Here is a 22,513-nt window from a genome sequence, read left to right on the forward strand (position 1 = left end):
TGTCTTTGAGTGGCCGAATCTCTGACATTGGAAACATCGAAGAGGGTTTGGTGTGTATGGCAGAACCCTGCAAATGAGATAACCTGCCTTGATGGTGGCAGGTGCACGTGGTGAAGTAAATGTTAAAACGAGGGTATTTGTTGGCAGTGTAACTCCATCTTTGCGAGTGGAGATGTGCCTCACTGCAGAAACTCCTTGAGTGGAGAGACCAGCGAGAATCTCCGACTCGGGAACGTTCTTCAAATCCCTTTCAACAATAACTCCTCGTGAAGAATTCAAGGTAGCATGGGGTGTAACCTCAATAGGTATATCCCCAATTGCCTTTGAATTCAAGAGGAGTTCACTGTGTTGGGATGTGGATGTTTCAACCAATATGTCACCAGATCGAAGTTTCTTTACTGACTTTGGAGAGCCAGCAAGTCCCTCTAGTCCCTTTTGAATAAAAAAAGGGGACATTTGCCCTAAAGGTTTTTCTGAAAGAGAATGTAATATAAGAAAATGAGGTACGTGTGTTACTGATGTTGAAGATTGCTGTTCTGAGTATTCAAGACGTGGTCGCTTACCCATTGACTGTTTTTTTACAAGTTTATTTAAATTTTTTAGAGGGTCCATAAGAAAAAGAAAAAATTTCGGTACCCACTGACCCCACCCACCATGGAGCCCTACAAGGAGACACACTACAATGTCATGCAAGGACATTGCAGCAACGCCAGGGTTTCGTAAGCACTATACCCAAACACCAGCATCAGACACAATGTCCACAACACCCGTTGAGAACTTCCAACACTGGTACTTGGTTGACTCTAGCCCAAGTGGACCAGCCGATTGACCCAAGGGGAGCCACCCAAAGGCCGCCCGTCTAAAGGAATTCGAGGCCAAAGTGGTGTGTTAGGGTTAGACCCCTCAACCACCAGGATCCTCTCCTCCCCTTCACGAGTCACCATGCACGGCAAACACGTGGGTGGATGTTTAGATCCCAGAGAAGGTAACCAGATATAACAGAACCTTCCCTGGGAGGTCCCCTCACGACGTACAGGAATCCACACCTAGGGCCCAAGAATTGTTAGCCTTTCCTTTGAATCCTTATCTCCAGCTGGAGCTTCCCCACTATTCTTGGCAAGGGCTTTTTGTGGCATGCAATACCAACACAGGGCTGTTCATCAGTATCGTTCACCTGTTATGAAGATACATTTTTCATTGCCACTAACAGTGCAAATTAATCTACAAACCTTTCACTGCACACATTATGTCTGTTTTTAAACTTGAGTAGTCATCCTGGCAAACATTTACAGTCATTGTTTAGTTTTAGTTTTTAATGAAAAATTTTGGCCTGCTCCATAACTATCTCACCTGAAATGCTTACATCATCATAATGTCTCACATTAAACCACTTTATATCTATGTCCTTGCAGCTTAAAGTTTTCTGACACTTTAAACTTTTCTTACTTTCATTCTCAGCAAAAAATGTAAAAATCTGCTCCTTTTGTTTTAAATCACAGACTGTTCATAAGCCAATGCCACAGAACTCACACAAAGCCCTCAACAAAGTTTCTTTACCTAATTTTTTCAGTAATTCCACCTTTTCAAGCATGGATAATGATTTATGCTTATGTTTATTAGCTCTAGCATCACCTTCTACAACTCTTGGTTTCTTGAGAGACACAGTTAAGGTATAAAATATAAGCTAAAACAGGAGTGTATAACCAAAACACTCGACTTCAGATGTAAACAAACCTAGTGACTTGGCATTACTAACAGAGCTGTCCTAGAGGCAGATTTCCAAACTAATGGTAGTAGATTCAAAATGTGTCTGCAGAAGTAGCCAGAACAGAGAATGCAGGACTAAAGAGTTTCAACTGTAATTAAAACCAGCAAATTAACTAATACTTTACATATATTTCATCCAAAAAGTTATTCTAACTGAAATAAAAAAAATGCAATTGAAGTAACAAAATGAAAATTAATAAAGTTAATTATAACTCACAACTGGTTGATTTCTTTTAATTAAGATTGTAAAAAATACCTCCCAACCAAATTAAACATCTTGAAACACTTCAAATAGACAAGTTTTTGAACATAAAATCCACCTTTCTCTGTACCTCATATGAGAGTTGCAATATTTCTTCAATGTTTTCCACCAAACATCGTTGATACAAAAGTCTCAAGGCATCAGATAAAACTAGAGGAAGCCATTTTTCACATAACTGTAGTAAAAAAAATGCCTAAGTTTAATGAATAATTAAGCAAAGGGATTTTGTAAGCTTATAATGCTTAAGTTTACACACACACACATATGTGTATATATATATATATATATATATATATATGACAAGTTGGCAATCTAGTCACCAATTATTTGCTTGAGTCTTTTATCATACCACTAGGAAATTTCTAAAACTACACCATTTACAGTTTTTCCAACCATTATTATCAAATACAAAAATTTCAAAAATGAGAACCTGGAATTCCATTACTTAGTAAAGTTACTTAATAGTCCTAAATTAATATTTTGGTTTGTAATAAAAACATAAGCTGAAAATAAAAACAAATAGTTACAAAACCATGCCTAGAAAGAGTTAATCTGTTCATCAAGTTTGGCCATTACAGAAGAATTTGTTTAGCTACATGGTAAAATTACTTGCCACAAAAAAAAAGAAAAGAAAAAGAAAACTGTATTTAATATGACTGAATTATCCATTAGGCCTCACATAACAATTAGAAAGTATTTCCTGTTTAATTATAGTTAAAAAATAAATTTATTAGACTTTCATAAAATGGAATGAAGTACTTATAAGCTTTACAGTACTGTGTACAAAATGATAATTGACTGTAACGAGATTAAATGAATGTCCACACAGTTTGCTTGGGAAATGAAATGAAATTTTGTATTCTTAGATTTGTAGTTACGTTATTCATGTCCTACCATAAAAACCATATTGGATAATAATAACTTTCATCAATAACAATATTATCATACTGAAGTTCCATACAAATTTTGCTTCCTATTATACTTCTATTTAGTATGATATTTTAGATGAAACTTGTGTAATAAAACAAAATGAAATTTTTTAAATACCTGAAGTGTTAACCATGGTTGAGTTTTATAATTATTATGTTTGGTCAGTATATTCTGATCTTTGGAAATGTCAATTACTACTGGATGTCATTTATAGGCTTGAAAATTTCAATTTAGAATGTTCTTCAGCAAGTACAATGAAAAGAGAAAATAAATAATTTGACAGTAATTTTAAACATTAAGGTACACTTTTTGAGAGAGAGAGAGAGAATTTAAATTCTATCTCTTACCAAATGTTGCAGTTTTTCCCTTGTTAACCCCATATTTAAATAATTTAAAATGTGCAGGTCTTATTATCTTTGAAGATAAAATTTATGCTTCAACATACACAGCTGTATGAAAACTTTATTAAAATGACCTAAATATCAGTCAAAAAACTATAAGGTTACTTGAAAGTTAATATAAAGTTTTAAATATCAGATTACAAAAGGAAAAAATTAACTTTATAGCTTGAAATAAATATCAAACCAGTAAGATGTGAAAAGAACACTTCACAAAAGTTGCCACATACTTTACACTAAACAACAAACTTTATTAAAATAATCATGTAGATTTGTACTCAAACAGAACTCCAATAAAACTGTTTTTTTTTTTTAAAGCAGTACACAATTATATTGTACAGTTAAATTCCTTCTCAGTTACACAGAAAGATGTTAAGTATCTTAATTTTATGACTATGTGGTTCACACAGTCTAAAGAACAACTTCCAGTATCTACTTCACTGATTTTAACAGAACATGAGAACTACAAGATCTAAATAACTAACATTTTCTTATATTTTATATAGAATGCAGTAACACTAGACCTGTTTAAAAAAACAAAGGAAAGGGCTTTGAAGCAAATTATTAAAAGAAATTTGAAATAACTACATATTACTGAACAAAACACCAAAACTTGTTCACTTACATTTATTTATGTAAACTTCAACTTTTCCTAACTTCAGTTTAATAACAAGTGATAAAGCCTTTTCATAGACATACACCCCTTTAGCACATAATCCAAACAAAAACTCAATATCTATTGAACACTTTGCTTCAACTTGCCACCAAGACAACAACTCAACTTGTAACTGATTAGCTGTTGATCATATACCACATGTCACCATGTCAACAAATTAGAATCAGTTCTAAATAATACAGAGACTAATATTATGGCATATATTAACAATGTTGTGTATCTAATGGCTTTCCCACAACTCTGTTCCATTATTCTTAAACACTTTCTGGGTTTACTGCTACAATTCCACTAAACAAAGAATTTTTCAAAGAATTGAAAACGTGTTTACAAACAAACTTTAAACTTCAATTTGGTGTTCAGCTATAAGTTATCTTGTAGGATAGCATATATACATGTTTAAACAATACTTAAAACAACAATCGTTCTGAATAATTTTATTTTTTGTCAATAGTGCTGCTGTGTGTAACAGTTAACACATAATATTACAATTACAAGTAAAATGATGAACCAAATTTTTAAAGCAATTTATTTATTTTAAAGTTAAATTAAAACTAACAACACAAAGATTAAATAATGTTAATAATACATATCACAACACTATACATTTAGTCCTGATTTTCCCATAAATGTAGGGTATTGTCTATAAAATATTTAGTGATGAAGCACTAATGAGGCACAAAATGTTCTGGTCTAGGTTAATTGCTGTATAACTAACGAGTAACTTAATTATATAAAAGCTCAGGGATTATCTCTAATGGCAATTGTTTGACTCTTTTCATGCCAGGACACCTAGATTCATGTGACATTCATTTTACTATACTGTTGCTGCTCTCTTTTTATTAACAAATTTTAAACACTAATTGATAAGGAACTTAGTTTAGAAACATTGTTAATTATTTTTGAAGTGTTTATGCTTAACATTTGAACATGCATGTTAAAATCCTACTACCAACTTCATGATTTTGATATTTCTATTAAGAATTTGGAGCTTATTTTATACTAAGAGTATAATTCCAACAATACTCAAGTGACATACATTCACTTGCAGACAGAGGTACACAGTTCAAACCCTATAACTGATCAGTTGTGCCAAGTCAACATGTTTACTACTTACAAGTTTAATTTTCTAGTTATATTTTTTACAAAACTAATAACAAATGCAACTGACCTTCTATTAATAAATAAAATTTTCATGGTGTCTAGTACAGAATTTGTTTGTAGAATTTCATTACTATTCATGACCTGCGCAAACTCTATGATCATTGGCTCTCAGACCAATAACAAATCATCCATGTACATGAGGATTTATTATTTCTGTGTAATTTAACAAAATATATCATATTAAATGCTACTAATAAAAATGAAATTAATAATGTAACAACTGAAGTCATCTAAACAAAATGTCATCAACTATCAATCATTACTAATGTTTTATCTGTTTTTTGATTTAATATAACACATTTAGTTCTAAGAACTTGAAATTTTAAATACAAAAATATAAAATTAGGTGTGCATACCTACAAAAAATGTTCAAGTAATTAAAATGCAACAAAATTAACCTGTTCTCTTACCTCTTGTTTACATTTTGTTGTTAAAGTTACCAATGTCTGAAGTGCTGATTTACGTACAATTGAAGAACTGTGTCCTAAAAATGGCCATAATCTAGGTACAAAATCTGCCAATGGCAACTCTAAACTGAAAAAAAAAAGAAGAAAATACTAAACTAGAAGTAAAATGCTACATCTCTCCAAAGTATACAACTGCTCTAAATATGAATACATCTATAATAAAAAAAATTATCAAACAATTTTGTTATTATTGACATTTTTTGTGCAAAAAAATACACAATGAAACAGTGTAAATAAATAACCATTTTATATAATATACATATTGGTTTTGTATACAGAATATGTGGAAGACTACTGTTTACAAATCTAATCTAGTACAGTAACTTAAAACAGACAGAGTAGTGCACTATTTTATCATCCTCGGTTTGAGTTCATAAAAAAAATTGCTACCATGAATTTACTGTCTCTTTTTTCAAATGTTCTTAAAGAGCTTAAGTTGAAACATTAAAGCACACACACACTTTTCTCTTTCTCAGTGAAAATTACTTTTTGACAGCTCTTACCTTAGTTTGTTAGGTAAGTGCTTTTATAATTCTAACCTTAAGGTTTCACTATAAGAAAAATGTATCAAATATCATTAACTCCAAAACAAAACCAGTCAATAAGAAATATTTGCCTTGGCTGACATAAGCTGTACTTCACAAACATTTTTGATTTGCTTCAGGTTGAAATCAACCAAAATCAAAATTTGAGATATTTTTGGTTTTTTTACTTATGAACTTAAACAAGTTTTTTATTGAATAAGTTTCAACTCTGCTGAATTCCATTTTTTTAAATATGTGTAAAACAACCACAAATTCATATTCTATAACTACTATTAATTCAGTGGTGCAATTCTGCACACATCTACGTATGAGAAAATTAAAATAATAACATAATTAACCTAACTGAAATGAAAAAAGAACAAGGTGTAGAAATATTACATCAAATTACTACTTATGGCCTTTATATACATTAAAAACAAAGAAATGTGTTGCCAGTATAAAGAAAGAAAAAAAGAAAGTTTATATTTTGGGGTCTATTTGAAAATATGTTGAACCCCATACATTATTCAAAAATAACAAGTTTAATTTTGCACACTGGGAAACTTAGTCACAAAAGCATGTGTCCAGTTTTATTCTTTGATGTACAGTTAATGTGTGTAAAATACACAAAATACACATATGCTAATCTTTTGAACTGAATGCATTTTAAATGCAACTGTTTCTGGTGACAAAGGATACATTACAATTTGTCAGTTTATTAACCATCAACTAATTACCTGCTTTCTCTTGATGGATGAGAAAGAAGAGCAGATAACAGCATTAGAATACTGCTGGTTGATGCTGTTAAATCATCAAGTTCTAGTAATGAATCCCATAAAGATGCTATAACTTCTGGAATCTGAAATTATTAAAACAAACCTTACCAAATGTCTAAAACTGTGTTAAAAAACACAGCATCGAGACTTGATAAAGGTAAATGGTTTTTACCATGTTTGATTTTCTTTATAAAATATACAATTAAAACAGCAGCTGCTATGCTGAAGTACTAAAACAGAATAAAAATCATTATATACACACACAACTCAGTAAAATACTGTTTTTTTTACCAATGAACCTCCTGACAAAAAACTAGATAATTTTAGATTGCAATAATATTATAGCCTTGTTCTGTTATTATTGCCAGTCAACCTCTTTGTAAAAATGTCACTAAGCATATTTTGTAAACATTACTTATTTAATACTCAACCCTGTTTTAATCAACCCATATTGAACAAATTTGTGTCACAAAATGAACTAAAAGTTACATGTGACACGAACAGAATGCAGTTGAGTGGTAATACATAGTGAAAAGTATGTTAGAAGTGCAGTGCATCTGACAATGTTTAAGCAAATGAATTACATTTGGTTTTAAGTTAATTATCTATTTAGCACCCATTATTATAACTTGTTGATGACAAACATAATGTAAGAAATGCACATACTTAAGTGTTTAAACAGTATTACATTGTTTTAATGGTTTTCAAACCAAACCCAAAATTTGAGTATCTTTGAAGAACAGTGAACTATTCAGGAGTGCCTGAGTTTTGGGTCTCGTTTGAAAACCATTACAAATATTGTATAGGATGCTGTGTGGTAACTTCATAATCAGAATTTATAATTTTGTGGTGGTGAACTTTATTTAATGTATACCAGAAGAAAAAGAAAAATCTTAATTAGAAAAAAAGAAAAAGTTTGAATACAGTAAAACATCTCAACATCTAAACAATATTTCATCTCACTATATGTATCAACTACCAGACATACATGAGAAATTTGTTTAAATCATGTGACAAAGCTATGGCAGCCTAATTTTAATAATTCTAACTTTGGAATACATACTCAAACTAGTTTAAATATATATTACCCATACCTATAAAAAAGCATAAGTGCATTGGTAATCTTACATATAAAATTTATTTACCAAAGAAACCAGAATATATAATTGTTCTGGTGTGAATACTTTTTCTAAGCTGGCCAAGCACAATTATAATTAACTAAATTTGTCATAAGGCATTAGTATTAGGTCGATTATACATATATATTTAAATACAAAATCTTTGTCTCGTCCCTTAGAGACTTACAAGAATTAAAATAGTATATAATAATATTTAGACCACTACTAATAATGTGTTTCACTGAACCTAGAGTTCTTCAAGCCAAATGAAACTTGATAAATACAGAAGTTATCAAAGAACCATTTATAATAAGCTATTTGCTATAAAAACAACAACAGATCTTGGTGTAGATGCCTTTTCCAAAATGGTGAAAAACAATGATAAGTAATTATACTTGTTACAAGCATAAGACTATTAAGTATTAGGTCTATTACATTTTTAACACTACATTTATAATCTAATACCTTAGGAATTTTCAAAAACTAAAAGTGTGTAATAAAAATGGTTAAAATACTATTATTACACACTCTTCTAATCCTTGAAAATCCCTAAAAGACAAGATAGAGAATGTAATATTACAAATATATGAGAGACCCAATACTATTAGTCTTATGAGAAATATAATCTTAAAAGATGTATACTTTTCTTTTTAAATACTTAACTACATGTTTATAGTTATCACTGACTTAGTCAGCGATGTGTGTGGAATGACAGGCTTATTCCCATTACTTTGCAAAATTGCACACTAAAATCATAAATGTGGTATGTTTTATCACTGAAATTTTAAGACAAGCCCTAAACTGAAATGCTAAAACTGAATACATACATGGTTAATAAACTTTAAATTATGTTTTTCTTATGAATGGTAATCATATTCCAAGATAAAACTACCTGCTGTTAAAATTTGTTGTTTGAAAAATAAAAATCATACTTTTTCAGGCAGTGCCTCTACAAACTGATCTGTAACAGGAACAAAGACAGCAGCAGCAACAGCACTGACATCATCCACTGGATCTTGAAGTCCTTTGAATACAGGATGGAACACTACAGGTAACAGTCTTAAAGTCATATCCTAGAGACAATAAATGTGATTTTTGTTAACATTTTCATTTTCTAATGTGACTGAACTGCACACTGATACTTCTACATACACTATATTACTGTAATTTATGACCTATTTATCAGAGTTGAAAAGTATTTTACACAAGCAGTTTTTAAAACATTGCATAAAATTAGCACAGTGTGTTGTTAGTTCCTAAAAACCATTATACTTCATACTAGTAAACAAATAAAACTTTAAAACTAATTTATTCAGCATATCATGGTATAACCTCTATTAGTTTAATGTCAAAAATTATTTGACATTACACATCCCAAAAAAGCTGCAATATCTTTTGTATTTTGTTTTTTGGATACAATGCTTTTATCAATAAAATTAGGTTCAGTGATCTATACACATGTAGTGAGTGCTTGGAATGACAAGACAGTACTGTAATTTTAAAAGAAACTGGGAACAATATTTTTTAATAAATTTAAAGGTTTAGAAGCATGCTCAATACTTTATGATTTTGACGTACTAACACACAAACTTATAAAAAACAACCTACTGGTAGAAGTTTTAGCAGACAGATTTTTCACATTAGTCACTGTCACATTTTATCAGCTTAAAACGAAACACCTTCTTAAAAAAAATTAGTGTATGCTTGTATTCATGATATCTATTTTCATTTAACCATTGCAACACTATTGAAGCAGCTCTTTTCTTTTATTGCAAAGAAAAGTAGGTAGATAGGCAAGTATTTCATGTTTATTGGCACAAAGCTACTAGGTTATCCGTGACAAAGAAGATGTAGTACACTATAATGATATATGGAAATAAAGGTAAAAATATGTAAAATGTGTAAAATTAAGACCTGCAAGGAAGACTGAAGCATTAAGTTCAAACTTGGTGTCAGTCACCTGAAGTTGGCCTTTCCAGTCCTGGGTTCAGATCAAAATAAAATTAAAATGTGTAAAAAAAATCATGCTAAAACAGTGTATAGCCCAATAAAAACTAAGTTAAAACTGCCCATTAAGACTGCCCATTGGTGTATAGTTGGGTTTTGATAACTGGACCATAGTCCATGTATGGAACAGGGATGGGGGTGATAGACCCAGAGCAGATGGACTTTGCCACTCTGTCAGCAAGCTCATTCCCACGGATACAAAGATGACCTGGTATCCGAAAAAATTGGACAGAGATAGATGATAGAGAGAGATGGACCAGTTTGTTTCGGATACTGATAATAATAGTGACTAGCATGGAAGAATGTCAGGACCAAAAGACAGCTGAGTAATTTGTTTGTTTGAGATTTTCACGCAAAGCTACTCGAGGGCTATCTGTACTCGCCATCCAAAATTTAGCAGTTTAAGACAAGAGGGAAGGCAGCTACTCATCACCACTCACTGCCAACTCTTGGGCTACTCTTTTACTAATGAATAGTGGGATTGACGGTCACATTATAATGCCCCCAAGGCTGAAAGGGCAAGCATGTTTGGTGCAAGGGGATTCAAACCCATGACCCTCAGATTATGACTCAAACGCCTTAACCCACCTGGCCGTGACAGCTGAGTGAATCAGTATAGATCGTACAATTCGTATATTGCATAGTTTCAATATGATTCAGGGCAAGAAAAATGGCATACAATTTGGCAATGAATATAGAAAAAATAGAGGGGATTCTCTGTGCTACAACCAAACTGTAACAAACCATGGCAGAATCTACAGAGACACCTGATTTTGAGCCATCCGTATATATGGGAATGGATGGATCGTTTGAAAGATGTTCTACAAATAAAAAGCGTTATATTTCCAATCAAGAGTACCAGCCTTCCTCAGACGACTCAAAGATAGGTCATAGTTGGGGATAGTATTAGCCATGGTAAAAGAGGCCGAACTGTTGATGCTGCTATGCTATTAAAAAATATATTCAATTTTGTTGATTGTGCCCGAATACAAAGGCTAAAAGGAACAATGGTAGATTTTCTATTATAGAAAAGTGTGGCCTACTAAGGATGTAAAACACAACCCCCAGTAGGATGCTGTGGTAAAGAGCAAAGTTTGGAAGCATGAATAAGAGACAGTTGCAAATGGCAAATATATAGAGGGGGTTCATGGGACTCCACATACGAACTCTGGACTGGAGAAGTACAAAAGACCCCAGCACAAAGCCGAAAGCCCCTGATGGTGTATAGGATCCAGCATTTTCAGTGCTAAGGTTCTAGCAGAACCATAAACCATAGACCCATAGTCAAGTTTGGATCTGATAAAGGCACGATAAATTTTAAAAATGAAGTATAAATCTGCTCCCCAAGAGGTGGAAGAGAGGACACAGAGGATGTTCAGTGCTCTTATACATTTGACACGAAGTTGCTTGATATGGGAAATAAAGTTTAATTTACAGTCAAATATAAGATCTAGGAACTTTGCCTCAGGGATGACAGGATGTACAGCATCATCAATATGAATTTCTGAATCTGGATAAATACCCTGCTGGCAGCAGAAATGTACACAAACAGTTTTAGAAAGTTGGAAACCATTTGCTGTGGTCCACTTAAGTATTTGATTGATTGCAGTTTGTAGTCATGTTTGATGACTGACACAAGATGTGTAAGTCATCAACGAAAAGACCATTTGCAACTGTAGCTGTTTACTGATGATATTAATCTTTATAATGAAAAGTATGACACTCAGAACACAGCCCCGAGGGGCTCCAAGTTTCTGTGGGAAAAAACCGGGAAAGTGTTGAGCCCACACAGACCTGGAATCAGTGGTTCATTAAAAAACACTTAATAAAACGTTGATGAATTGCATAAGATGGCAGGGCCAAGTTCCAAGATAGCAGTGAAACAGAGCCAGTTGGCCTGGTCCAACTTCCACTGAGGGACACGGGGTCAGGTGGCACTGACCATGACCAATCTCTGTTAATACGATAGAAAAATTATCACTACCCTATAGACTGATGTCAACCTCCCAAGAAAAGCAAGTGAAAAGCAAAGGGGAGCAGATAGAAAGATCTATAGCAGTAAATGACTGACTGGGTGCATGAAAATAAGTGTAAGAGCCAGTACTGAAGAGGGACAGGTTGAGTCTCAGAACTATAGCACGACCCCTAACATCAATACTACAAGGTGTTCAGAAAGTTGCTGTGCAGTTTTGTAATCATATACATATATAAGTGCACAGTGACTTTCCGAACACCCTGTTGAACAATACCAGAGAGAATTATGCCCATTAAGATCCCCCAAAATTAAAAACGGGGTTGGCAGTTGCTCAATGAGGGGATCAAGGTCTGATTGATCATAATATTTTCCAGGGGTAAGATACAGAGAGCAAACAGTGATGATATAACCCAATGAGATATGGATGACTACAGTTTCCAAGGGTGTATTCAATGGCAAGGACCGGGTGGGCACATGTTGTGGTCAATGAGCAGTGCTACTCCTCCAGGTCCTTGTCTTACACATGATCTGTCATTTCCATATAAAGAGTATTGTCAAATGTTGACTGTATCAGTAGGTGTTAAAAATGTTTCCTGTAAAGAAAAACACATGGAATGATTAAAGTCAATCAAATCTTTGATGCCATTCACATTTGATTGAAAACTTTGACAGTTCCATTGGATTAGCATGGCCATTTTTTTTTTATTGTTGAGGAGAATTTGGCACACAGACCTTCTGCTTGTGAACATGCTTTTTTCTTTACTGGATGTGCACCAGTCACTCTCTAGTGATCCTGCTCTGGATCGAGTATGCAGGTCAGAGTTTGTAGACATATGTTCCAGGGATTGAGGACATGAATGAATGGGTTGTTAATATTGTTAAAATGTTAATATTAGAACATTTGTCGGCTCCATAATCTCGTCTCTACAAGTAAAAATTTGGAGCATGGCTGTAACACCTTGGCTGGTGAAACCTGCAAAGACCTCAGACTCTGGAATGGTCTTTAAATCCTTCTCAACTATAACTCCTCTGGAGAAATTCAAAGTAAAATGAGGAGTAACTTAAATGGGTATATCCCCAATGACTTTCAACTTCAAAAGAAGCTTGGAATGTTGTGATGAGGCTGTTTCCACTAAAATATCCCCAGACTGTAATTGTTTTACCGATGCAAAGAAAAGCAACATACACACATTCAGTTACAAGATATTAGCTGTCATGTTTTTCATTCTATGATCAGATATCTTGTGTTTGTTAATTTGGCTCTGAAGGATGGAATAAATAAACCATTCAGTAAAGGAACAAAACAACATACATACAAAAATGGTAACTCCTAGTACTAAAAAATCTGCAAGAGATAATAATTTGCTACTTTTTATACAGAGCAAGGCTAAATGTAAGCTTATAAAATTGTTTATAAATCAATAGAAGCTGATCTTAGTTTATTAAATATCTAATAATCCTCCTGTCATAAAAAGCATGAGAAATAAGAACTCTTATGCACAGTAATGTATAATGGCAGGATTTACCATTTAAGAGTTGTCTGTGTAACATTTTGAGAACCAGAAGATCAAAGTTACTTAACAAGAAAGTTAAAACTGTGATTTAATGTTCAAAATGCTTACTAAAGAAGTTTTTATGTATAAAAACTTGACATATTAAAAAAACACACAGAATATTTACATTGAGGTTTGTAAGAAAAGTATAACTATATGTTGAAATCAATTAAGCAAACATAACTAATTCATTAAAATAAAAATACTTAAAAAATACAATGCTTTCATTTACGTAGATGCATTTTATCAGTGACAAGCATTTTGATTTAAAAATTGCTTTCATCACAATTATTCTGAATGCATAAAAGTATAATAAACATTAAATGACAATGGATGCCAGCTTAACGTATTCATAATTATAACTAATGCCTAAGAAATAATTTTTAACAGTTGAGGAGAAAATCAAATTATTTTCAATGAAACATTTTTTAAAAATAAAAATTACGTATAAGAATTATTTAACTTACTTGTCGAATAGCTAACAAGTATTTGAGAACCAGCAATCCTCCGTGCCTAGCTTCCCATTCCTCGTGCCCCATCAACTGAAGAACAATATGTAGCACCCCTTCTACTCTAGATTGCCACATTAAATTTAGAACTGAACCTAATGCCTGGGCACAGGTTTCTCGCACAGGAGCCACAACCTATAACACAGAATGAGAAATTACATTATTGTTAGCCATTACTGGAGATTCCTTGTGAAGCATTTTCAGTCTTTAAAGTAAAAAAAAAAGCCTTTCTTAGATAAATGAGATACATTTCTAAAATATTTCTGTTGAAGGATTTTTTTTTTCCCTTTATTACATGATTTTAAGACACAGTACAACTAGAGTTGGATGGTTAAGTTTATAAAGTGTTAGCATAGATTATAAAATTTAATATCACATAAAATAACCAATTATGTCACAAAAATGATTATCTGATCAAAGTTTGTGTTCCACAACTTTCACTTTTTTTATTTTTACAACCATCTTGTCACTTGAGAATAATTAATTAGTTAAATGTAATCAAGTAATTAATTAACAAATTCCACTAACTGTTGAGTTGGCTGATATGATTCTTGAAATATGATGTCTTTGGCTTATGTAAAATAAGGAAGAAACAAATTAACTTTTCAATGCCCCACAACCTTCACTGCCTTATTAGGTATTCTACAAAAGTTTTGGGTGCAGTATACCAAACCATTTTTGTTGTAGGTTGGCAAGAAAGTAATAATAAGAAGAAAAATTACAAATGAGCCACTTTCAGCAGATTTTTCTTTTCCTTGCAACATTTTTTTTTTTTGTGTGCATTTTGTGTGTGTACAGTTTTAGCAATCAATAGTAAATGCTTTAAAGTGTTGATGAAAATGAAATTTTACTGTTCAAGGTACTTTTTTACCTATAAATTATATTGGGATTTTGTGCAATTCCTTGCAATCCCTATCATGGTTCATGATTATGTGATTTAACAGCCATACCTGATGATGAATATTTATGATTACAGTAGGTGTTTGCACACTTTGCAGAACTTCATGCAAGTTATTAAATGAAAGCAAACAGACCTTTTATTTGTTGAATGTGTATTTTTTTCAGGAGATAGAATAGAGAATGGATATGAATTTGACAAAAACAAAAAAACAAACAATGTATATCTTATTATTTCCAGAAAATCAAGAAACTTGTAAAAACTGTCCTTACAAGTTAAGATTGCTTCCTATAACATGTTTTTGCAGATAAATTATAGAGGCAGAGATTCTGGATTTCTTTAACTGCTTGTAATTTTGCTCACAATTGAGTAAATTTACCAGAGTATGATGAAGAAATAACCATAAACTCTCAATTTTCTGTTTATACTGCTAGACTCACAATGACTAACAAGTTATATAAATTTAAATTTGTACTATAGAATAATTTAGAGAGAGAGAGAGAGGAGCAAGATCATATGAACAATAGTTTGCATTGTTTCAAAATAATAATAAAAAACTTAAAAATTCCAAATGACAATAATGTAAGCATGCAACCCAAAGCTATAGTGAAATTTACTTGAATATTGGTACAGAGATACAGAACAAAAAAATAACTAAATGTACAATGAATTAATAAAATTATTTTATAACATATTGTACTGTACATTTATTATCTACTCATATCTTTAGAGAAACATATCTATCTTGCAAGCATTATCAGGATTGTATGCAAACTGTACTTATTTTCTCCTGGTTAATTTCACATTTTTTAACCTTGTCTTTTAATATATTTTACATTTGTGTATTTCTCTGTTCTTTATTTTTTTTCTTGTCAGACATATATACATATAAATTGCTTACTTGATCAGAAATGAAGTCACCAAACTTATCTAAGGCTAGGACACACAACAATCTTAGTGCCAAATCTTCAAGCCACAGTTGATTTACTAACTCCATCTGAAAGATAAAATAACCAAGTTGTTTAAAGAGTGGTGGAAATGTATCAAATGCTCTTTAGGTTAAAGTAATATGAAATTTTAACACAGCTTTTGAAAGTATTGCAGCCCTTAAGATAAACTAAGTGTTATAACATTTTATAATTACCTGTTATCATCTGACCAGTGTGGTAATAAAAATAAAGAATTATAATTTTATACGAATAGCAAAGTTTTGTTTCTTGCATAGACTAATGAAATAATTGTCCAAAAGTTTCCTGTGACAAGAAAAAACATGCTATATATCAATATAGAAAAAGAAACCAATAGCATAATGACTATATTTAAGTTTTCTTTATCAACAATTAAACAACACTCACAATTGGTGAAACAAATGAAGTAGAACTCAAGCTGTTAATTAGTATTTTAAATGTGTCAAATTAAAAATATGTCATTAAAATATATTATATTCTCTTTATCTGCAGAAACTACACATTTTATCACTGGTTAACTATGCTTTATCTAATAGTGTATTAAGTAATATCAGGTGCAAGAACCAACATTATTATCTATGTTTAAAATATATATATATATAAAATATAATTACTGATACTACTTTGATTTTTAATAATTAGTATTATATTAAAACTACATGTTTAGCTAATACACCTGTTAACTACAGACACTTAAGCACAGGTTATCAACTTCTGAGAAACCGAAACAACTCTGGTCAAGTATTATGCTTACAAAAAATTAATTAAAGCAGATTTTTGCTAATAAATTAGATTAGAGAACAAGGATGATACTTTACAAATGTGCTTGTATTCTTGTCTGGATACTGTGGCTAAATGCTGTCAAAAGATGAATTACCAAGTCTTTCTTAAACTAGTTTGGTATAATTAGTGAAACTGAATACTGTGTACAGTATTTCTGCTCAAAACACATACACAAATAAACTAAAATTTAATTATCAACTTAAAATAAATTTTGAATATCAAACTCATAATAAAATGTAAATCCAGAAGTACCTCTCCATAGAACATACCATTTTTGGTATAAAAAAAGGATACCAAACATACTGATAGTTTAGTTTACTAACCTAATAAATCTACTAAGTTAGCCTTTTTCAATTTATTATGCACTATAATGATTATTCTGCATTATCTGAGTATGCTGATTTAAAACTACCTTAAATCTTCTAAGCTATTCAAACCTTACTAGAAGTGGCATATTTTTGTATTAACCTTGTTTATCAATGGTAAACCAGCCTTAGTAGAATTTTAAAAAATACTATTTTATTCAATATAAAAATATTTCAACCTCATCCATTACTAGCACAAATATATAATTACCAAAGTTTTGAAAAAGCAGTGATGAGATATAACCACCATTGACCACAGTGACTGCGTGAGTACTGATTATAAGTGTCATCCACAGTGATCAGTGCAGTGATAACAGTTCAGCCTATCTGTGTGTGTTAAACACCTAGAAAGTACACTGTTTATGAGTGCAGTGCAACATAGGGTAGTAAATGCCAGACAGAGCTAATTTAGTGTTATTTGGTATGCCAAGTGCTAATTTATTTTTAGTTATACATTTTCCACGGTGATTATGGATAGTTCTATATATTTTGATTACTGTTATACAAGATGTATATAGAATATATGTAAGTGTGATAAACCAAAGCCACTGGCCAGAATACACCGCTTCTCACAAAATATTAGATTTATGTCAAAAAATATCATTAACCCCAAGAGTACACAACTACTGAAACACTGTTGTAATTATTATAAGTAATATAATTTGAACAATACATTTAATTAACTATGATCATGACTATGTAAGTATTTTTAGTTCTAGTGGGCAATAACTTCAATCAGAAGTTATTAATTTGTTTTTATAAGATAAAACAGGAAAAGAACCAGAATATATTAGTTACTGCCTTTTATCTCAGCAGATGAATAATCTGTTAATTGACACTACAAGCCTTCACAATTTATGTGTTTACTTGTATGTTTCATATTTTCTCTCTTTCTGAAGTGCACTGCAATGAAGACATTCCCAAGTAGCACTGTACAAAGGTTGTCACACTTTGGCAAAATATTGTCTCTTTCTTGTTTTTAGTTGTTGTTAAATTTGGTTTCAAAGTTGGAAAGTAAACATGATTCTTCAAAATGTTCACACTCAGTAAAACTGACTACACTACACTAATAATCTAATGGTAACTTCAATTTCTCAAGAAAGTAATTACTCAAAGGTGTTAAAATTTAGATGTACCTGGTTTGAGGGTGTATCAACAGTTTTGCCAGCTCCTTTGCCATGAATTTTTACTATCTCTCTCAATGCTATGGCAGCACCATGCCGTTCTTCCCATGAAGGACTAAATAAGTCCTGCATGATCTCATCACAAAATGATTCCAATGGCCATTCCTTAGACTATAAAAATTAAAAAATATCATTTTAATAAGATAACATATTTCAATTGCTAACAAAATTATAGTAAAATGTAATTTATACAAAATTAAAACTACTAATAAATAAAATTAACTGCTACTCTTTGCCACATTACATAAATGTGGGTTTAACAATTTCAGAACCATTTTGATATGTGCATATTTATAAAAAAGTGAAACCATCATTAAAAAAAAAAAGAAGTGATTTTTTAAAATTTTCAGAAGTACAGATTTTACTTATTGATGCATGAACATAGGCAAAGGAAAGAGTAGAATATTTTGAGGCCAATGTTCAGTATGTTAAAGGAGAGTTCAGGGACATTTTCTTCCAAGAAAAGTCTGAAAATTAGAAGCTTTCAGTTCCTTCTCCAGTGTTTTATTTTTTTTTATATATATTTTACAGATATGATGCCCCTAAACTTTACAGTATACTTGTCAAATGCAGTTAGTCATTTAATAGTAATTTGTGGTTTTTAGTTGTTCCATATGAAAAATGGTAGAGCAACCCCCATAAAGCATAATGTAGAAACCTGTTGCATATTTTGCATATAACTTTTCTTGGAAAATCAATTATTTTATATTAATTCTCTGAGTCATGACTTCACTGCTTGTGGTTTACTCCCGCCAAAAAATGTTACTTCTAGTTTCTTATAAATTTGTTTTTAATCAAACCACTGACTCTCTTTCTTCTTCATGCTGGTCAATGACATTTAGCACTTTTTAAATTCATTCCAGCTTTAGATTAAACTTAGAACTTTCAATTAATTTTTCCCAAGCAAATTCTTTAACACAAACAGACCATTTCTTGAAAATTAGGACATTAACTAGTTTTTAATCAGTCAAAAAATGGCATTAGTTATATACAAATTATGAAGCATAGAATATGTTATTGTTGTGCAGGAATGAGATATTGTATCACCTTTACTCTAAACAGCATAGAGAACCACACAAAGCATCTAAAAGTTACTAAATACATGAAACAGTTAAATTTCATACAACAAACTTGTTTACTCATACTAATAATTTATATTATTAGAAAAAATTCTGAATTGTTCAAGTTTTTAGTACTTTTTATAAATTGTTTTTCAGTCAATTAAATAACTATGTGGCATCAGCAACACACTTGCAGTACTAAACATGTGGATGAAATGTTAAGTGATTAAAAATCCTTTATGTGCAATATTTCAACTTTAAATAAAATGAATACACAAACTCTACAATATCTACTAATGTGTACAGCCTAGGTAAACCTAGATTTCAATCAGTATTTACACAGAATTATTACTTTTTAAATTATAATATCCTGATCACCTTAATAGCTTTTCTTACACATGTACCAAAACAATGAGAAATATTTTCAATCAAATGCTAATAATTATTAACATAAACTGATTTCACTACTGTTACACTGACAAGATTAAAATATTCTAAAATGATTACAAGACAACTATATAAAGTACACTTTCTAACTGAAGTAAAAAATATGTTTTGGTATTAATTAAAGTTGTTTTAAGGTACAGTACCACAAACCTAATATATTATACCAACACTACAGCTGTTTTGTTAAGTTACACATTTACAATATGAAACTTGAGTTATTGTAAAATTATGAAAAACAATCTTAATTGAGTAGCAGTTTATAATTACAACAAATATGTTTTCACTACTAACAGGAAAGCATATAAGTAATATTTACTTTCTTTAGTACAATTCTGGTTTTACTAACAAGGCAACAACTAGCAAAAATGTTAAATATACAAATAAATGTCCATATTTTCATTTTATTTCAATCATATTAAAATTTTGTTTCAAAGGGTTTATTAAGAGAGCTGTTTTTACTATATACTATGTTAAGTATTGCTTCAGTATTTTAACTTTCAATGCAACATGATAAAAACATGTTGAATAATAACTGGTTAAAGACAAATGAGAAACCAGAAGAATCTTGAATTCTATTTTTCTCTCAATTTCATTACAGGAGAGGTTTTTAAATAAAAATGTTTCAGACCTCAATGTATATATTGAGTATTGACAAATGAGAAACCAGAAGAATCTTGAATTCTATTTATTCTCTCAATTTCATTACAGGAGAGGTTTTTAAATAAAAATGTTTCAGACCTCAATGTATATATTGTTAAATGAACCAACTAGCTTTTGGCTATTAACTTATCACCAAATGCACTTCATGACAAATTAGTTAACTATTACTGCAAGTTTATTCTTATGATGCATTTCTATTTGTTTTTGGATCAAAATTAGAAATTCTTTTACATTTTTCTTTTCACTGGAAAGCATAATGACTAAATTCTACAAAACTCTCACCATTCATTTCAAAGAAAGGGGATAGAATATAATTATAGTTCATTTACAAGTTTCCAAAATCCTCAAATTGTTGATTTTAGTGTAAAACACGACTTGCTTATTCTCTTACCATAAGACTTTTCCAAGAAAGAAAAAAATATTATTACCATGGCTTAGATACACCAATATAGATGTATATATTTGATTATTTTTCTTGTCAATTCATTCCCATTTAAAATAAAATGCCTTATAAAATTGTAGTTTATTTAGATATGCTCCAAGGAACCTGATTTATTAAAAATGCTCTGTTGCAAGAATAAAATGCCTTTATTTCAAAATAATATAGTAAAGAATAAGCAAAAAATGTTTTACGAAAGAGATGTTTATCTATAAAATTAAATGTTACATAATGAACAAAAAAAATTTTTTTCAATTGTTAAATTCTTGCAGTCTAAAAAACTTATTGCTGTGTGATTCTTCAACGTGGAGTAAGAATTGTTTTTTAGTTTTCCTGTTTTATTAGGATTGAGTTTCTGATTTGCTCAGAATAATTTTAATAGGCTTTAAGTGTATGATCACAATAAATTTTATATGTGCAATAGCTACTTGTATGTATTGTTTAGCTAGTCTTAATTACATGCAACATAGATTAAGTTTTTATAATATACAACATTTGTAAAATAAAATATGGAATTATAGAAATGAGCCAAGATAATAATAAGAAAATAACATTTAACACTGACAGTCAGACTACAGGCAGCTGTATTTTCTTTAGAGAGAAATGAAAAGAAGCCTCTTGAAGGCATTCCTAAATATTCAATCAATCAATCTCAGATTTTGCATGGAGAATTTTTTTTTCTGATTAAAACAATTTGTTGGTGGAATGAGACAATGGAAATGAAAAACTTGGGAACTACTCTATCAGGCATATATGAGGTTTAGTTACATAAAATATCCTCAATGAAGAATAATTACATGTGAAATACCTCTTCCCATAGACTTTCATTATCAGGAACACTGTCAAGAAGAAGTGTATCTTCTGTAGATGGTTGTTCAACAAGAACAGTAGTGGTTTTTCTAGGTTTCTTAACTTGTGGCTCACCATCTTTGTCAAAACTAAAAACACAAATATATCATTAAACCTAATATATCATTTTTCTTTTTACACTTATTGCTTGAGAGTTATAAATGTTATCAACTTAAGACAATGGTATATGAAGCCCACCAAAGATTAGTTATTTAATTTTCAACTTAGAGAATTCACTAGTTATAGAATTTTGAAAATGTTATCCCTTTTTGTCAATTAACAAAATAAAAACATAAAAATGAAAATTTTTAATGCATAATCTTCTTACCACTAGACACTACTATTGTAAGACAAAAGCTGAAAATGGATATTACCAAAATTGTATTCAAAATTTATTTACGTAATCTTGTCTCTATATAAACAACTAAAAATAAACTACATATGTTCCAAAGTAAAATTATTTGGCTTTCTCTATGTACAATATTTTCCATCCTAACATTTCTGCATTAAAAGACCCTTTACGTTACCAATACATAAAACAACTAATTTTAAGAAAATAAAGAGTATAGAACAAACCTCTGGGAAACATAATCTGGGGATTCCTTAGATTTTTGCTTAGCCAACAAACGAGATCGTCTTTTGCTAATTTTACTAATGTCTTTATCACCTAGGTTTGGAGTGACTTGTGACAGTTCTGTTTCAAAAACTTCGGACAAGTCCTAAGGTTGAAAGAAAA

General features: G+C 30.8%; 1 protein-coding gene across 1 annotated transcript in view; it reads right to left on the reverse strand.

Moving 5' to 3' along the window:
* Hel89B (histone acetyltransferase 1) overlaps positions 1-22,513 on the reverse strand; it is a 119,354-nt gene that overhangs the window by 62,976 nt on the left and 33,865 nt on the right. The window contains exons 7-15 of the mRNA XM_076468556.1: positions 22,354-22,496; positions 21,737-21,866; positions 18,274-18,432; positions 15,923-16,018; positions 14,082-14,258; positions 9,012-9,152; positions 6,923-7,044; positions 5,605-5,728; positions 2,100-2,204 (exon numbers count right to left, since the gene is read on the reverse strand). Of these exons, the coding sequence (XP_076324671.1) occupies positions 2,100-2,204; positions 5,605-5,728; positions 6,923-7,044; positions 9,012-9,152; positions 14,082-14,258; positions 15,923-16,018; positions 18,274-18,432; positions 21,737-21,866; positions 22,354-22,496 (1,197 nt within the window). The remainder of the gene's footprint in view (positions 1-2,099; positions 2,205-5,604; positions 5,729-6,922; positions 7,045-9,011; positions 9,153-14,081; positions 14,259-15,922; positions 16,019-18,273; positions 18,433-21,736; positions 21,867-22,353; positions 22,497-22,513) is intronic.

This window comes from Tachypleus tridentatus, chromosome 11 (genome assembly GCF_004210375.1).
Source record: "Tachypleus tridentatus isolate NWPU-2018 chromosome 11, ASM421037v1, whole genome shotgun sequence".
Lineage (NCBI taxonomy): Eukaryota > Metazoa > Arthropoda > Merostomata > Xiphosura > Limulidae > Tachypleus > Tachypleus tridentatus.